This window comes from Cololabis saira, chromosome 6 (genome assembly GCF_033807715.1).
Source record: "Cololabis saira isolate AMF1-May2022 chromosome 6, fColSai1.1, whole genome shotgun sequence".
NCBI classification, from domain to species: Eukaryota; Metazoa; Chordata; class Actinopteri; order Beloniformes; family Belonidae; genus Cololabis; species Cololabis saira.
In genome coordinates this window covers 13021405-13041045 of record NC_084592.1, presented here as the reverse complement: position 1 = coordinate 13041045, position 19641 = coordinate 13021405, and the positions used below count along the sequence as shown (strand labels likewise).

At 41.7% G+C, this 19641-nt stretch overlaps 2 protein-coding genes across 4 annotated transcripts in view; one reads left to right on the top strand and one right to left on the bottom strand.

The window, feature by feature from the left end:
• Positions 1-19641, top strand: part of itgav (integrin, alpha V) — a 563305-nt gene that overhangs the window by 193923 nt on the left and 349741 nt on the right. The gene's annotated exons all lie outside the window — the stretch shown is intronic.
• The window catches only part of man1a2 (mannosidase, alpha, class 1A, member 2), a 140717-nt gene that overhangs the window by 57724 nt on the left and 63352 nt on the right, over positions 1-19641 (bottom strand). For all 3 annotated transcript variants that reach the window (XM_061723305.1, XM_061723307.1, XM_061723306.1), the window contains exons 5-6: positions 11415-11533; positions 166-246 (exon numbers count right to left, since the gene is read on the bottom strand). In XM_061723305.1, the coding sequence (XP_061579289.1) occupies positions 166-246; positions 11415-11533 (200 nt within the window). The remainder of the gene's footprint in view (positions 1-165; positions 247-11414; positions 11534-19641) is intronic.

Below are 19641 nucleotides of genomic sequence, written 5' to 3'. Positions count from 1 at the left end.
TTTCTTCCCCACCCCATCCCATCCAGCCACTAAGCCTTCACATTTTATTCTGATCTCATTTCGATCTTTTCAGAACTCTGAACAAACAACTGGGGTTTAAAGTGCTTCTGTCGAATGCAAAGCACGTCTCATTTGTGAATTCACAAAACACAAGAAAGCACTTACTTCCTGTCCAGAGAGGTAGTACGTGGCCAGCAGTCCCCCGATGAACCGGATGTTTACTTCAAACACCGACACCTCAGCATTCTGGGAAATTAAGAGAGCACAAAAAAAAAAAATCAGAAGAGGAAACCGAAAATACAAGTGAATTACAGGTTATCTATGATATTAAGCCAATTAACTGAATCCAAAATCATCAGGGGATTGTCAGCCTTGTTGGCTTCCTCTGATCAGCTTGCTGGTGCTCCCGTTCAGCTTTTCATAAAGTTAGTTTCAAGGATCACAAAGCTCCTACGAGAAGTGTCTCATGGTGCGAGTTGAAAGTGAATTAAAAACTTTGTTGGGTGTCTCAGTATCACCTGATGGAGTTTCAGGATTCCACTCAAAAATGAAGGGATAAAAATGTGTATTTAGCTGCAATGCTAAATACAAGTAGCATTGCAGCTAGTATTTGGAAGTGCAGTGTTTTTTGCATGGAAATGCCTGTTGCCATGGCAATGAGCGTTTACAAACAACTCCTGTCTACATCAACCTTTAGAAACGGATGATGCTGATCTTCAAAGAGCCTTAAAACACTTAAAATTAAACCACCAGCGTGTGGAATATACACTACACACAGCATTTACGTGTCATTGTTTTGCCAAGCCGAGATAAACCGTTTCATGCTGAAAGAGGAAGTATATTGTAATGTTCATCCCAATTTCACTGTTTGCTAAGAAACATTTTGAATTGAGGCTGAACCTTTTTCAGCTTTCCAAACTCAAACATGTGATTTCCTTACTACACGAGAGAGAGTGAAATGAAGATCATCAGAAATACTGAATCCTGCATTTGAATGTTGTCGTTTCCTGCCACCAGTCGAGGTGACTGAGTTTTCAGCCATGACACTCACGTTTTTGGATTAATTTACATAACAGTGCTGTCATGGCTCTGCTTCAAGTTCCCACCCTCTTCTTCAGTCTAGTCCTGTCAGGAATAGTCTTTAAAGCCAACAATACAATAGAGATACAGTAACTGTTATCCTCCTCCCACAGGGTCAGCTCCCACCAGAACACCTGTCCCAGATACACAGGACCGTCCATCTGATGATCTGTGAGCTGTTTGAAGCAGGTTTCATTTGGGTCTCCTGTTTCGGCTTTCACCCAGCAAAAGACAAGACTGTCCCAACCCTCAGTCAACCTTCCTTCAAAATGCCTTTTTACACACTGTCAAAATGCGTGACGGTGCACCGGTGGGGCTTGTAGCTCAGCTCTGCTCAGATTCAACATGTGCTGCGGAGCTGTGAAGGGAGTGAGACTGCAGTGTGAGGGAACATGGTGCAGTCAGAGCCTCCGCTGCTCTGCTCCTCCTCAGCAGCTTTCATCTGCTGGGAAACCAGCAGACACGCATGTCAACTACCGCTGCTTTTTTACCTCTCTTCAAAGGTTTCATCTTTGGTTTTTGTCCAAGTTGTGCCTTCGTTGCAGGTTATTATAGAGGAAAAAATCTGCATAACTTTACTTGCTTAAACTTTGGGAGGAAAAAAAAAACAGATTTTAGTGAGAATTGTGATTCTGCCATTCTGTTTGAGCTTCCACAATGATGATGATTTATGCTGTTGAGGAAGCATCAGGAAGCACGTTAGCTGCTGTTAAGGTCATAGTCAGACTGCCCCCACACCCCACTCTACGTTACATTAAGGTAAAGACTCCACTTCTGACGTTATGTGTCACATTAACTCACATCCCAGGTCACCTCTGTACAGACTCCTTACTACGGCACTTTAAAACCAACATGTTGTACATTTTTTCTTTTAATATTACCGTATTTTCTGGACTATAAACCGCTACTTTTTTCATAGGTTTTGAACCATGCAGCTTATACAAAGGCGCGGCTATTCTGTGGATTTTTCTTCCACCGCTCGGGGCGCTCTAACCGGAATTAGAATCAAAACTAAGGCCACGTTTACACGTAGCCGGGTATTTACAAAAACGGATATTTTCCCCTCTACGTTTTCAAAAAAATCCTCGTTTACACGGACCCGCATGAAAACGCTGTTAACGTCATGCCAGCCAATCAGAATCCTGGAAAAACATCAACAAATGACACGTGTGTAACTTCCAGTTAAGGCTGATTTATGGTTCCGCGTTACACCAACGCAGAGCCTACGGCCTAGAGTACGGCGTAGGCTCTGCGTCGATTTAACGCGGAACCATAAATCAGGCTTTACCCATTCATTTATGTGCTACCGGCGCAGAGCGGAGCCCGGCAGCGGACAAGAGGCCGCCTGCTGCAGCCGGGTTTGGGCTGCGCAAACCCTGCCCGAATTGAACATTGTTTAATTTCAAACAAAGTTTAATTTGTGCCGTGCTGGGAAGACATCTCGCACGTCCAATAGGAGAGGAGTTGGTGGACCGACTCCTCTCCTTGCGCCGCGGCAGCACACACAATGAATGAATGGAGTTGTCTCGGTTGCTGTGTGGATTATGTTCTCACTCCAAATAAAAAAATGAACCGTTTCAGGTCTCGATTGGAATCGGGCCGAGACCACCTCTCCTAGGCGATCTCGGAACGCTTGTTTTGTACCGTTTCAGAGCGCGATTGCTGTGTTCATATACCAAACCTTCCGATCTTGAGGGGGAAACGTTCCCTGTATCGGAACAACTGCTTGAAACGGTACAGGTGTGAAAGCACCCTAAGACAAAATAAATGCAAAGAAGAATACGTTACTTCTTGTTTAGCAGATAGAAGTAGGTAGAAGCAGATTTCAAACAGATAAATAGATAGATAAATAGAAATAAATACCAGTTATTTTCTCTTGGTTCTGTCCCGTTTTAATCAGCAAAGTTGCTGCCGTTTTAAAAGACACTGTTAGGAAAGGATCTATTTAGGTACAAACATGTACATAATTTACAGTTCAAAATCCTTCTGTACATGTAGTAAATATCTAATATAACAACATAAATATCTGCAGCTTGCATATCTTTTTTTTTTTTAAATAGAGCGGATGCGGCTTGTATGCAGGTGTGGCTTATAGTCCAGAAAATACGGTACTTGTTCTTTTGTATTGCACCAATCACCACAACAAATTCCTTGCGTGTGTTAAACAATAAACTTCTTTCTGATTCTGCAGCAAAAGTAGCATCAGCACACATTTTATTTCACAGATGATTTTTTATCTGGAGAACTTGAACCAATGGCTCAAGGGTACTTACTTTATTCTACGTTAACCCATCATAAACTGTTTGCGCACTTTGCCTTGCTTTCAAGATTATTTCTGCCACATTTACACACTGTTGACTTGAACACATGCTGAAATAAGCACCCTTTGTTCAAACATCAAGGAATGCTTTGAGCCGATGTGGAACTGAGAACCATTCAAAGAATGGAGGCAGACTAAATTTAACGCACAGGTCTCATCTTTTATCCAACGTTGTCAAATTAAAACACACATTTGCTTAGAAGTAGCACAAACAGAGAATGCTGGGAAGCGTGGAGACGAGGACGTGGCTGGGCTGCTGGTGATGAGGGGGAGGCAGCACTTGTGGTGTATAGAGCTGAACTGGATAAATGGAGAGACGCTCTCATAAAACTTAAGGTCAGCTTTATTAGGCACAATCCGTCTATCTAGCTCCGAGTCTGTCACTCAGCCGCACTTGTGAGACATTTACAACCGTGGTTTATGTGCACAGACCTCAATGAGCAGCGACGCCGTAAAACTACCGTGATTTAAAAAGCTTTGACGAGAACACAGATTGTGGGAGTGCAGAATCGCTTGCGTGGCGCAGTGACGCATAAGGTACGTCTGGGAAAATATGTTTTGATTTAAATAAACCATTTTGTCATGAAGCTATAAAATAGAGTCACTCCATTCCCTTATCTATGATGAGTCACTTCTGAAAAACGTGGTTCACCCCCCCCCCAACCCGCTGCTCTGAACCTCCTCTTCTCTTTTTAGTCAGATGCACCATGATCAGCACAAACAGAAACCTGCAGCGCGTCTTCAGAGCCATCTCTTCTTCTCCGTGTAAGTTCCTGCCACTAACAGTAAGCTACTGTCACAGCCACCTGTCAACAAAGCCCATAACCAGGGAAGCACCAGGGAAACTGCAGGAGTGCAGAATACATCTAGTTTCTAATTATCTGACCCAAGTCTCCAGTGATGCTGTTACCTTGACGAAATACAGAAAGGAAATCTTGTTTAGATACAGCCGAATCAGAACAAATACAGCTGTGATCTACCAGTTCTGTTTGGATGTTTGTTTTCGCTCTAATAAACCCAGTAGACGGCCGGAGAAAATCCACAACATGAGCTCCTTTCATAGACCACCGTCTTCAACGGGGGTAAAATAATGCTTTTGGACTATTTCAAAATACAGAACCTGTTATTTACTTTGGTTAAGGAATAATTTGTCATTTTATTTCCACAAAGCCTTATATTGATGCCTCGAAAAACAAAATCTGACAATTCGGAGATGCAACAATTCTACTTTTCTAGGGAGATTGATATTTTCTGAGACATTTCTGAGAAGCCATAATCATCACCTGGTGGGTCTGGTGATTGGGCTTGACGGTAAATTGCCCTAAAACATGAAAAATGATGGCACATCTGCAAAATGTGAAGCTTTATAGCTTCCACCCATGTTCGTTCAAGCACAATGAGTGAGACAAAAAAAAAAAAGAGGCGATAGCCTTTTAAGTCTGAAGACAAGTGGAAAACATGTCAACCAGGCGTCTCGGCCAAAATACTTACTCTGCAACGACGTTATCATCCCGAGTGACAAAAGTGCTGAGCAAACAAAGCAACAGAAGTCGCTGTCAAGCGTCTGTCACTGCCAGCGAAGGGCTACGACTGGAAGGAGAAGTGCTGCGAGGAGAGGCGTCTGATCAGGCCCAACATGACAGCTTTCACCGTGTTGGACCATGAAAGCTCAGCAGTGAAGGGGAAACTAAACAAGAAAACGTAAATCATCAGGCCATCTACCGAGGCTGTCAAGCCCCGAACACAAACTGCACTCCTTCCTTTCTGAGACGCCTCGGCTTCACATTTAAGTGCAGCCGTTTCCACCATGAAACTGCAAAAAGAGTTTTTAACAAATAAGTCTGCACAACTGTAACGGCTCAGGAAAGCAATCGCCTACCGGAGGTCACTTGTGTCTCCATCTCAACCGAATTCTCTATTTTACAAGGGTACTAATGTGATAATTTACAGCCTATTAGCTTTGAGGCTGGCGGTGGACGCAGCCCTCCTGCCGACACATCCATCACCTGAGGCCAAGGTGCAGTGCAGGAGCAGCCAGGACAGCGGAGAGGCTGGCAGTGACTCAGGGCTTGGCTCAACGTGACGTGGCAGGTGTTCAATCATTCAATAACGTTGAGGTTGAAAGTGGGGAATGAGGTGGTGGCAGGCGGGTGGATGAATTGAGAGGTGGTGGAGGGAGAGGATCTGATGACTATATGAAAATCCTAAAACTGTTCATGCTCAGATCATGTCAGAGCTGGAATTCAGATATTACTGCTGAACTGTCTTACAAAACTTGTTCTCACATGTGCAGGAAATCAACTCTTAAATTAGGCTTCACTTCCAAACAGATTAGAAGATAAACTTCCAGCTGACTGTAACTTGGGTCTCATTTTCATTATTAGAGCCATTGACCGCATTGATTACACCTGCAGCCCAGCTCTGGGGAATAAAACAAAAACAACAACTTAAACCACGTAACACAGGACAGAAAAAGCCAACCCACGATTGATTACAGCACAAACTAAAAATAATGTTTACATTCATAACTCAAACAGCTCCTCCCATCCACCACAGCCGGCAGGGGACCTTCTTGTTTACAATAAACTCATCAAATCTGTAAATCTGTTTAAAATGGGGAAGTAAATTCAGAGTTTATTTCAGTTGATCTTTCTAAACTTCCCTGTGTTTAAACAATTTAATTGTAGCATAACAGATACTTGAGTTCTCAATACTCTTCATAGGGGCACCATCACCAAGGCAACTACTTTGTTTCTTAAAATATCCATCCATCCTTCCCCCCGCTTATGGGGCCATGGGGTTAGTATAATTTAATCATAATTAAGTACAGATAATTTTATTTATACTGCACTTTTCTACCAGAAGTGCAACCCAAAGTGCTTTATGGGGCCAAAACATAAGCACTGAAAAAGAAAAGTTCAAAATACTAATAAAATTAAATTTAAAAGGTCATAAATAATAACAAAAATCTAACATTAAAGGGTAAACTGAAGCTCTGATACAAAAGCAGACAGAGAATATTGTGGCCAGAGTGGAAACCAGACCTGGAACTTCAGGAAACCTGGAAAAGCGAAGCTGCATTCTGACAGAAAAGCGTTTCTTTTAGAGGAATCAGGAACAGTGAGATCAATCTTTCAAACAAGACAGGTCTCGGTTATTAAGGGCTTCTATTCTAAATGTTTCAGGGAGCTGATGACGGGAGGCTTCGGCAGGAGAAAAGTGATGTCTGTTGGCAGTACCTGACAGTACTCACCAGACGGGTTTAAGGGAATTATTTGGAGAACTGCAGACATTTTAGCAATGTTTAGAGAGATGACAGAAAGTCACTTCAAAGATTGGTTTATTATGTGAAATGCAATAAAAATCTCAACAAAAATGACTGCAAAGCTCATGACAGCAGTACCGGAAACCAAAAGGCCGCTGAGAATATTGCTGTGGAAGGTTTTTGAAATACTGTGAGGAAAACCTAAGAATCACATTATTTAATCTAAATGGACTGCAACTCAGATCTAATTAAAAGCCAATCTCAATCACACACCACAAACTGATGAAAGTGAAAGAGAGCAAATTTGCTCCGACAGGAAGGGTGCGCGTGCAGCGGCAGTTCAGCTCAGTGAAACACTGTGGAAGTTCCTCTCATGCAGCTCAGACAAGTGATTAAACTTGACAAAGACTGATGCCTTTAATCTCCTAAATGGAGATCCGGACTATGGCCTCATTCCAACTTCAGAGCTCCAACTAGAAATTCTCAGTACGGCTGCACCTTCAACTTGAGCAAATCTTTGATACTCTCAAAGAACGACCTTAATAAGACTTTTGTCACAAATTATGTTGGCAGAGCACAGCCGGCTGGAAAGCGGCTGCTCCCTTTTAAGATGGGGAATTACCTGCCCCGTACGAGGCCGGAGCACGTCAGGATTACATCTAAGCTAGCCCAAAAAACCACATATAGGTGCATGTGGAAGCACTGCCTGCGTCTTTCATCTAACACAGGCAGGTAAACTGGCAGGCGTTCATGAAAGCACAATGACACACCCCCCCTTCTTCCTTCTGTGGCTTGTTAAGGGACTCAGCTCTCATCCTCTCCTCCTCTCTCCTCCCTCTCCATCCTCTAATCTCGTGTCTCCTCTCACTGCTGTAAAATGAGCCGGCGAGTCTCCTCTTATGAGTCTTATTACTCAACACGAGCAGATTTGCTATTCTTTTTCTCTCATTGTTTCGTATCCCTGTCATTTTTATTACATTTGTTTTACATTTTATAATTCCCCACCTTTTTCCATAAAGGCACAAATCTTAGACTGGTTATTGCTTATGAGATATTTTATTACTTTGGCTGTTCTAGCAGATGTTTCAGAAATGACTGTGCTAAAAAAAACAACAACCCAACAAACATCTATTTTTAAAAGGTGGTGTAACTGGATTTTGGATCTTTTATCCCGTTAGACAGCTTCTTCTAGGCTTGCAGGGATTTTTTTAGTCTAATTAAAGACTTTCCCTTCCTATCATATGAAACTAATTTTATACTTTAGCTTGAAACTTGTATTCAGCTCATTTTTATCGGTTTGATACCTATGGCCTTCCATCTGAAACAAAATCCAAAGTAATCTAGTGGATATATTGTCTTGTAACCATTCCTACTCTCACATCTAACTGTTCATCGAAAATGTCTTCTCTTTATCTCTATGTAATGCATTTTGTCCCTCGTCATTTTCCACTCAGCCATCTTCCTTTTCATGAGAAGGGAACTTTGCAAACCCACACTCATCTCGCTCCAGCAAAGCCGATGCGGTCTGGATGACAGAGCGCTTCCACCGGGCTTCTGCATTTCATGAGAATCAACGGCCAGCCTCTGTGACCTTTAGCCGCCGCCGGCTGCAGTTAGTGTCAAACTCGCGCTGCTTTATCATCCATCCATCTTCTATAGCTGTTTCATCCTTCTCAGGGTCGTTGGAGGGGGGCGGAGCCTATCCCAGCTGCACACTGGACAGGTCGGCCTTATCTGCCCACTTACAGATCCAACCTGAACACCGACCCGGTTTACAGTGAATGGGACTTAAGCTCAGCATTCATGTCACCATCACAGACGGATGAATCTTATTCATCTAACTGGGGTTTCTGATAGTAACCCGGTTTAGAAGTTGAATGCATTGCACAGTAAAAGTAATTCACTGATTATAATTGTTACACATGTAACTCCTCGATGGATATGAGTTTGCGAGACAAGCCAATACGAGCTTGACTAAAATAAAATGAAAACATAAACAAGTATAACTGTACTCACTAACTTACTGTACTGTACTTACTAACAGCTAATTAGTTGCCTCTGTTACAACACATCCTGCTTAAATCTCAGAGAAACAACGGGAGCAAACTTGTCAGTACAGAAGAGAAAAGCCAGGTCAAGCAGACTGTCACCCGCCGCCCTCTCTGACCGCTCATTCACACCCCATAACGCCTACGGAGAAATCAGCTGCACATCAGACACACTTCCACAACTCACACTGATGACTGGTACACTTGTTTTTGTTGCCTTTTTTTTTTTCTTTAAAAGGGGACCTATTATGGCATCTAATACCTATTTTAAACTGGCCTTGAATGTCTTAAAAAAAAGCTTTTGATTGTTTTTTCTAAATAAATTAGAAATTCAGTCTCTAAACCATGTCTTTATCTTCCCATTCCCTAACCTCATTATCTATGCAGGATTCTGAGTGGGCGGGGCTATGATAATGAGGCTCTGTGCTGATTGGCTGCCTGAATGACGCGATACACGCTACGGAAAAATGGAGCAAGCTCCGGCCGGTGGAGTTAGTTGTGGGCGTGGTTTCACGCATCGCTCCTGTCATGACGTCACGATAGGAGCAGAATCTGAACGGCTCGTAGATCCACATCACACTGGACGGCTCATCCGGGCGGCTGTACAGACACTGCAGAATTTGGTTGCTTTCCTCCTTCTCTGAGTTGGCAGGCTGAGGGGAGACCACTTTATATATGATAAAGCAAGAAAAAACTTGTTTTTCATAATAGGTCCCCTTTAAGCATTTTTTAAAACTCTTTTCATTGTTTAACCTCTGTGTGCTTAAGTTTTTATTTTGCATCATCTCTCTACACAGGTATTCTGGTTATGTTTTGAACACCTTCTCAATTGACAATAACATTTGAATTTAACTTTAGAAACAGCAGCAACCTACTATCTATTTTGTACGCAGACATTTGCAATAGTGTCCCTAAACCAATCCAACCACTTTCACTGAACAAAATTGTTTGAGAGCAAGCACATGGCGTGGGACAGCTGGAACGTAGTTTATTTGTCATATGGTTTTAAACTTTCACCCTCCGTCTACGATACAGTCCCGTCTACCAAACAATGATCTTCAGCCTTTCTTTCATGCTTTCTTCCCAATGCTTCACCTTTCCTTTTACTTCTCTTCTGCCACTTCTGTTCTCTGAGGTCCATTTCCTCAAAACCAATTTCTCCATCACCCTCAACTCAGTGGCATCTTGTTCTTCTCTCCTTCCATTCCTCTCAACCTCATTGGTCCTGAGGTTAATTAGCCCTCCAAGTGTCAGACTGTTAGATACCGTCTGCCTACCTGCTAGCTGCCCTGTGATCGCCTCAGTGGAGAGAGTAACAAGCTCGGATGAAAGACACTATTGCCATTAGAACATAAAGGATGGGAAAAAGAGGGAAAAAAATGGATGAAGCATGACGAAGTGTAGACGGAGAGATCTGAAGTGAAACTTCAGGAAGACTGGTCACAACAAAAGGGTACAATATAGGGGATATTATAAGGAAGACCAAAGGGATTGAGAGCTCTGCCACATGGATGGACGAGTGGAGAGAAGCCTTGTTAGGTCAAGATATAAAGGAACGAAAAAGAAATAAAATGGAAGGAGAAAAGTTTAGAAATAAGAAGGGATGTAGGTTGGAAAATGATGGAGGGATAGAAAATAGGGATTATGACCATGTAAAAAAGCAACAAATAAATGCAAAGGATATGGTGGATGTTTGGAGGAGAGATGTAAAGAACAAAGGAAAAAGATCAAAAGTAAAGGCGGTAGTAGCAGATGATGGAGCGGGAAAAACAGAAAGTGTGATTGCTTAATGTAGAGAAAGAAGAGAGGCTAAGTATGATTGTAACAACAATGACTACAAAAGCAAGTAAAAGCTCATTAAAAGCTGTGGTGGGAGGCTTGTTAGCACGGAGGGAGATCGTTAAGGGAAAAAAACAGCAGGGAGGTGATTGACAGGTGAAACCAAGGAACAGAAAGCAGGTAATAGGAAGTGGACTGAAACAGGGAAATAAATTAGGTGATCTACAGCGATGATGGGCAAGGGTGACGAGAGAGAGACAGTTAAAGGAAAAAAAAGAGTGAGTGGAAGGAGAAAATAATTACAACCAACTGAGAAGAACAAAGAGGAAAACGCGAAGACCGAAGGGTAAAAATACAAACAAAGAGAAAAGAAGTGCAGTTAAATCTGCTTTGTTCAGCATCATTTGGTTGAAATTAACTACTGTCATTTTTATTACCTGCAACATTTGAAATATTCCCTTGATTTTACCCAAGGTGGGGTGAACATTAGCTCCCCATTAACAGCATCAAACCAACGCTGGCAGGGCAAGAGGTCTGACTTCCAAGAAGCTAAAATCTGGATACTATTAAATGGATAATGGAGCAGAATTACTTCTTAAAAATGATAATAATAAATCAGCACCACTTCCAAGGCTCCTTCTGAGCTCCAGTACATAGATTATGTTCATAAGTTTTATTTATGTTGTGGTGCAAAATGCAGCTCCTACAGTAAAATGAGCTGTTAGTTTGTGATAGCCAACTTCATGATGTATGTAGGTCAGAGATAACCAGACTGTAAAACGTCTGATTCTTAAGGGAGGCTCATTAACCATCACCAATCTCACTCAAGTGATGTATTAACATGTAAGTTTGGGACAGGTGTCCGTCCTCTCACAAAAGCTCATCCAAATGCTATGCATATAAAAGGAAAGTTATTACACACCACACCGAAGTCCAGATTCTGCTCGATCCACTCCTGGCCGTCCTTGAACTCCTCGTGCAGACCCATGATGTACAGCGAGTCTAAAGCATCCACAATGGTTGCTCCCATTTGAGAATTACCTGTGCAAGACAAACCTCGGAGTTAGATACATTTGTCCAGTCATGACGCAGCCACGTTGCTTTCAAAAGGGAGTGAGAGAGAACATAAACAAAACTCAGGGACCTTGACCTTTTCAAAATTAAAACTCATTTGCTGCAGTGAAAAGCTGAGGTGTTATTCAGAGCAATTAGAACCAGAACCAGCTGAACATCCACTCGAGATGGTCCAAGGGAAGCACAACACTGTAAATTCAAGTTAAAAGAGCAGTAGAAATCAGATGGTGATAGTAACTATAACTGTTATTGATCTGGAGAAAGATATATCTGCAATTGCAATCTTCAGTATCCTATAAACCCGGCACAACGTGATACAAGCCACATGAGGAGGAGGAACAGAAAAGAAAATCTACTTTATTTAGAAATGTGGCCTGACTTATCCTCCTTTTTTTCCTCAGATACCCATCCGAGAAATATGTATTTCAACGTATCTGCTTACTTGTGGTTCAAACAAAATGTCACAATTCCTTGAAGTAGCCGAGATCTCATCAGATCACTGAACATATATGAACATCATATTGTAGCTGCTGAAGTCAGCGGCACTGCCCTTTAAATCCTTCCTCATTTCATATCGGCTACAGTGAGCTCCGCTTGAATCCCTGCGCCGCCCCACCATCCCCTCTTATCTACGACTCCATTCAAAAGGAGTCTGGCTTTGTGCGGGAGCTGCAGTGTTATTACCATCATAGACAGGAACCTCTAAATCTCTCTAAAAATACACTGCAGTCAGGCAGGCGTAGCTGATAGCAAGATGGCCTGGCCGTCTGCCGGATCCTGACAGATTGGACTGACTGCTGGTGGAGCCGAGCGCCCCTCTCCTGCACCACACAACCCCCGTTTCCCTCCCGTCTGTCACTTGCACCTACAGGTTTGCTTCAGGCATTCATGACAGTGTGACACCAGCGAGGCGAAGATGGAGGCCTGTCAAGGATATTGAGCCAGAGAATACTGTCTTGATGTAAATATTTTGTGATACAGATGCTTGATGCTACGTGTCCATCACAATGATAAACTACAGTACAAATCTCATGTTTGTAAACTATTACGAGGAAAACTGCCATGATCTAGCTCGGTCAGATTCTTTTCCTTACTGATAGAGGAAATTAGTCTGGTTCATCCAAGTTTGACTTTTATTTCCGGCGTAGCACCAGTGGATGCAGAAGAAACTGCTTTTGGACACCACAATAGACTGTAAAAAGCAATGAACGAAGCATTAAACCCAGTTTTAAAGCCCATTTTTCTTTGCATGGAGCAACGCCTCGCTGACGGAAACACGCCACCTTCTGTCAATAAACGTTAGCTTTGGCTATCCAGCTCCTTCAGCGGATCCCCCTGAAATATCGCCAGAGCTGCCGCAGACGTTTACTGCAGAACATTCTACACATTCTCAGCGGTCAAATCAAAGATTACTGTCGTTTTTAGCTGACGCTGGTTTAGTACAAATGCCCGGTTACTTCGCCAAGCGCGGATGAGAAAGTGATAGTGGCTAACAATCGGCTGGGCCAACTGTCAATCAGTCATAAGAAATACATTTAATGATTTATATAAACTCTCCTGGGGGGGTACAAAAACATTCATCCCACTCAGTTGAGTTGACATGGGTGTGAAATGTAGCAATTGAGACTGTTTAACCAGGCTGGAAATGTGTTTATTTTTGCTCTAAAGTTGGACATTCTAACGTGACTCAATGGAGATGGACTGGCTTTTGCAGCCAGCCTCTATCTGAGGAGCTGCAACGGATCTTAGGCATGAGCCTCAACTCAGAAGTTAGACGGTTGGCACTTGGACACCGCTGGAGAGGTATTACAACCAATAAGAGAAATTAAGCATGTGACGTCGGCAGAGCAACAATCAGACTGGTATTAACAACAGACATCTAAAATGCTGCGCAATCAAACAGCAAAGGTGGTGAGTTTTTTTGTTTTTTTTTTCAGTAGCAGCTTGTGGATTCAAGGTGTTACTAGCACGTCTACTGGCACGTTTAGGCTGTTTTGATTAGGGGTTCTTGGACGCTCCTGATTAGGCATGTTTTGTGAAAGACCTATTTCACGTGAGAACTTTTGCAATGAGAAATAAAAAAGACAAAATCTGCAGTATGTTGGAATAAAATGTCTTCCATGCATGACTTCACACAAGCAAAAGTGTTTGGGATAAATCTGCTGCTTGAAATTTGGAACTGCTGTTTATTAAAACATCAGAGAAAGGAGAGTTCAAAAACTTGAGGGTTCTGGGTGGGTGTTTCAGCTGACGGGAAAAATCAGTGATTTGCACGACTTCAACAGCTCATGAGCTCAGAGCTCATCACCAGCCAGAAGTCTTGTGGATGGAAGGTGAAATGTCTTTCAGAGGAGGATGTTGTTGCCGTGGTCTGACGACAGATTCAGCACCAAATGATTAGACCAGGGCCCAGAGCAGGAACCATGTTCCTCACATTACTGACTTGGAATAAAAGCATCTGCTAAATGACTGTAAATGTCCTTATTACGGCAACCTGTCAGTGGAGCATTGGAAATAAGGAGCTTTCAGCTCCACTACATTTATTCGACATCTTTCATCACTTAGGTTACTTTTAAGAAAACCATTTTCCATAATCTCTCTCAGTAAAACACATTAAACGTGTTATTTCTGGGCTCTTTGGCCAGATTTTATTCGGGTTTGGGTCACAATGTCTCCAAGTAGTCAAACGATCCACTGAAAAATGATGCTGCCTTTTTTTGTCCTTCATGTTTTCGCTCCGATTAATAAGCTCATTAATTCTCAGATTTCCCTGGTGACCCCGAATAAAAATGTGTATAATATGGACACCATGCTGCATACAAAGGAAAGTGTGTGTATAAATAAGCCAGTGACATCATCATACATCATGTAGAGACCAAACCAGGACTCGCTATTTAACTGTTACTATTCACGGACCAGGAACCTGTTCATATTGCAATTAAGTATTCCTTAATGTCTCTCTGAAGTTTTATTTGAATAAAATAACCTCATGATCCCATCTTTTTTCCGCTCCATCACTCCCTCCATCTTTCCATCAGCCCTCTCTTTTACCTGCCCATCTGTTTGTTCTCATTTATCATTGGATAGTTGTGTTTTGCTAATCTCTCCCTGATAACTCTTTCCAACCCCTGACTCAGATACCCCTCTACTCATTTGCACATGTGTTTTCGGTCATTGAGCAGGACCGAGCATTCTGCCATCACTGATAGTGCTTTTTGCTCCTGATTATCTGCCTGGTGTCGGCTTTTACCTGTCACCAGCCCTCTTCTTATCTCTCTGTGCAGTGCATCTGTTGCTGCTGGTTTCCAGAGTCTGAGGTCTGCAGCCTTTCATACAACACCCACTGCATCGGCTGCAGCTCGAGGAGAGGGGTTGTGCTCGTCTGACCCTGCTTATCTGAAACAAATTGTCCAAAATGAGGATTATTTATTTGGGGGAATTATCTCAACAGCAGATGGAAACAAAAGGGCTGAACAGATGACGGCCATTAACATACACTCGTCCTCTCTTAACACATGCAGTCCTTTTCTTTTGACTGGATTTGAAACAGTCTTTCACTCCTCCAACCGAACTTTTACTCTAACACTTCCTGTCCATCGATCACAATTTCACAAACCCCGTCTCCTTCTCCTCTTCCATTATCTCTCAAACACCCACACGCTCCATCTTGGCTCCTGCGCCAGTTTCATTAGACGACAGGCTTGTAGCTCTCTGGTGTGAATTCACACAAGGTTGGCTAACATTGTGTTATTAATCAGAACAATTTGTTATTATTCTGCCCCTCCTGAAGACTGAAGCCTCTTGGAAAATGAGAGCAGAGTGCAGGTGTGCATTCTTAAAATATTTGTGTTATTGTCTGATTAGTCTGCGTGTTTGGGTTTGAACAACACAATTGCAGAGATTCTGTTATCCGTGCACCTGTGAAGCGAAGGCTTCAATCAAGAAGGGCGAGGATTTTGCAGCTAAAATGTGAAAGTGAAAAGGAGCTCCCTGCCTTCTCAGAAACCCAACAAAAGCCTTTGTTTCAGTTCATGAGGACCGAGTTGCATCCTCTCTGATTCCCTGCACTCATCTTCATCTGTCTGATCCACAATGCTCGTCTTCACAACACGAACACATGGGTTTAATCATTTGGAGACTAGAAAGGATTAACAGCTTTCCCTGGACCATCCTGTTCAGGTGGGAGGTTTTAGGAGGCTAGATTTCCTATGATGACCTTCAGATGGAACACAACAGCTTCATAATGAAGTCTGTGCATTATGCAGAATAACTAGGACACTGTTTCTTACAAAAAAATGCAGCGTTTCTTTAATCGAAAGTAGTGTTCAGTGCATTACCCAGATATACAACAAGCACGCTACATGCAAGTACATTCGAAGTGCGTGTATATTGACAGTATATTATATATGAAATGATTGTAATGAGGATGAAATAGCCTTTTGAAACGTTCTAGGGTAAAACCTGAACTTAAAAAAAAAAATACATTTTTGGATGAAAATGTTTTAACATCCATTACACCAGATCAGTTAGTAAGTTAAGTTAGTGCTGAAACACAACTTTTTTGTGTATATGTATGATGAAAGAATGGAAAAACTAGCAGTGATTTCACCTATCAGTAAAAACGAAACACTTTTGCACTAAAGACTCATTGCAACACACTTTCTCTGCATTTGTTCCAATATGTAAGACCTTGTAAGATTGAAAAAAAGTGTGTCCAATCACGGTCAAAGCAAGCAAAGCAGTTTCAAAGTTTTCTTCCTCTGTAGCTCCAGGTCCACTGTGACATTTCAGCCCGTTTTGGATTAAGCCGAGCAGACCTAAACAAAGCCAAGTCAGCTCTCCTGGCCAAATCAGAGCGCTCTGGCTGGCTGATAACTGGTTACCAACTTATTTGTGGGCAGACTAGAACATCTGCTATGTTCTCCTTTCAGCCTCAGAGGGTTACGGGTCTGCCGGGGCCTTCCGCTCAACATGAGCTCCCTGGCTAAACTCCAGCCTGATTGCCTGTTTCCAGGCCGGGTGCCAGAGTCAAAGCTGCCGGCACTTGTTTAACAGTAAAGTCATTCCCTCATCTGTACCGAGAAAACGAGGTTAATAACTCTGAAGGAAACATTGACAAGTGCAAATTAGGTAGAGGATATATGAATGGAGATTGTAAAAGAACATCTCAACTGCATTCTACATTTTAGAGCCAAAATTATTACAACTATCAGATACAATATATGTGTGCCAACTCAAGAACTACAGACAAAGCCATTATCAGACTGATAAAAATTAGACCAGCTCGCAAAAAAAAAAATAGAGTGGATTTATAGTGTTCAACAAAGTGTTACTGCAGGAAGAGATATGAAGCAGAACATCGTAATTTCAATATAAATTTATGCTACGACGCATTTCAATAAATTTAGTCATAAAGAGCAAATAAAACCCTAAGTTGCAGCAACTAAAGTGTTTAGACAAGGCCTTTTATCCACTTTATCTATTCACTCCAGTGTAAGTACATTTCCAAACTTTGAAGTTATTCAAAATTCGCTCTGAAGTATTGAGATATTGGATTTGTCTGAAGGACGGACCAAGGATAAAAAATACTTATAAAGTCAACTATAAAACCGTTTGAAACAAATAATTAGGACTTTAAACAAGGTACAGTACCATGAAGTCAACTGAGAATGTATGTTTAATGGAAGTAAATAAGTAATAACTCTCGGGATAGTAAAAAAAAAATGATATATTTCTTCTCTCCATATCTTAACCTCTTTAAGAGAAAAACCTCAAATAAAAAAGGAATTAATAGCATCCACTTACTCAACAATGATGTCAAATATTTGGGTTTTTATCTGGAATGCTAAGGATATCTTTTTCTTGATCACAAATTACTGGAATATAGTGTAAAAAATATCAGATTAAAGTGTTCAATTTCAATAGTCTTTTGGAATAAAATCATTAAACAATATGTAACTATTGTTATCTGAACGAGGCAAGGGTGAAGATGTGAATCCCTGAGAAAGTAGGCTTAGTTTAGTTGGAAGAACGTCAGGAAGATCCACGCTGCTCCAGCAACTCGTATGTTCACAGATCTGATCATGTCAATTGATTACAGCCAATATTGTGTCATGACCTCAAAAATCCTTGAAGGATAAGAAGAAAAATACCCATCACTACCAACCAGAAGAGGAGAACATGTACACACTAAATACTATGAAGTGAAAAATACTATCCAGCAATTCATTATTTCCTTTTTACAAGGTGCTCAATTATGATAATATTACATCTGTGGCCATTAAGTCTAAATTAATAACACTTATAAATGTAAGATGTCCGAGTCCTCTTAAATCAAACCATGAGCACATTTTTCGGTGTGTGGCGAGAAAAACATAAAATATGTAACAAATGTCAAACAAACAGATGGTCATCAAAACTTCTACTGTCAGTAAAATTCGAAGATTTATAACTGCAAAAATCTCCAGGACTATAAACTATACGATCTTGGCACAATAACGATATCTGGAGGAGGAGTGGGGCTTAGTGAGGGGCCAGTTGTATTCATCTTTCCTCCCACGACTGTGATATCAGCTACCTTTCCCTCTCCCTCTCCTACATGAGGAATGGCTCTGCACCCTCAGGCAATCATTACGAGTGATCAGTCAAACGTTCCACCCTTCCTCCTGCCACAGATATCAAGATCTCCACGTCCACACAGCCGTTAAGAGGTCCCTTCAAGGGCATTGTTTCCACTTCGGGAACATACTGTTTGGATAAGGATCCTTTTTTTTTTATTTGCTGCAAATAGAAATGAGAATTTTACATGTCATGGAGTTCAAAAATCATAAATATCCGGGAATAAAAAACCTTTTGGATGAACAGACCAAAAGATGGAGTGAGGGAAGTGAAAAGCACCAAAATTCCTGTTTGGGAGCAATTTAAAAATTCAATTGCACTCATACACGAAAATCTGGTGCGTTTTATTTTGCAAAAAACGTGCAACAGACCACCCGACCATCAATGTCCAGGACTATGAACATCTATGCTTCAAACAGCCATTATTCACCAACCTACTTTAGGACATTTAGGAATGTTCTAAATCTTTGTGAACTACAAAAAATAATGAATGATTTTGGCAACTTCATTTTAGATGACCAGAGGCTTTATAGCGGCTTTTAACCTTATTTAAGTGCTTTACATTATGTTTTTCCATTAAATCAACACACTCATGCATTGCTTGTTATAGTACAAATATCAATGGGGCACATTCATCAAACTGAACACATTTGTGCACAAACTGTTCACAGAGTGAAATGTACGTGTGTTTTGGCATCTATGAAAATATAACTGCAAACCTTTCATAGGTACGACCACAATGTAATCCTCATCCCAACTATTGTAGAGTTAATGTGAATATAGAGTGAACATAAGAATAAAAAGTAATCAGACTTTACACCTTTGAAGTGTTATTTGGTCTGTAGTTTTTTTCTTTATTCAATATGCAGATTCAGTTCAATTCAATTGAAATTGTTTGTTTTGTTTTCCCAATTTGCAGATACTTTTAAATATGTATTTCCAAAGCTGAATCCGAACTGGAAATATAGCATCTCATGTGTATGAACTTTCACTTTGTATAGGAACAGCTGTTTTGAAGGAGTACATGCCAGCTGTACAGGAATTGCATCCACCCATCCATCTTATTCCCCGCATCCGTTACCGGTTCGCAAGGCCAGTTGTCTAATGGCCCTTTTGCACTAGTATCACCTCAGCTCGGTTCTACCCGTTTTGCGCTTTTGCATTAGGGCTGAGACGGGTAGAGCCGCTCCAAGCCAATACATTTTTCTGTAACCATTCGAGCGAGGTTCTATGCGGGCTGAGCCGGGACTATTTCTGAGGTCACCACCCTCCTCGCCACGGATTGGTCGGGGGGCGGGGCCGTCAAACGTTTGAATCAGGAAGCGGGAGTCAGCGCGAGGCGACTCGCAGCTTGCAGAGATTTTATTATACAGCACAAACGTCTGTTTGGTGATCCAACTCTAAGGTGCAGATGTTCATAAACCTGGTGGCAGTCGAGAAAATTAAAAAAGGGATGT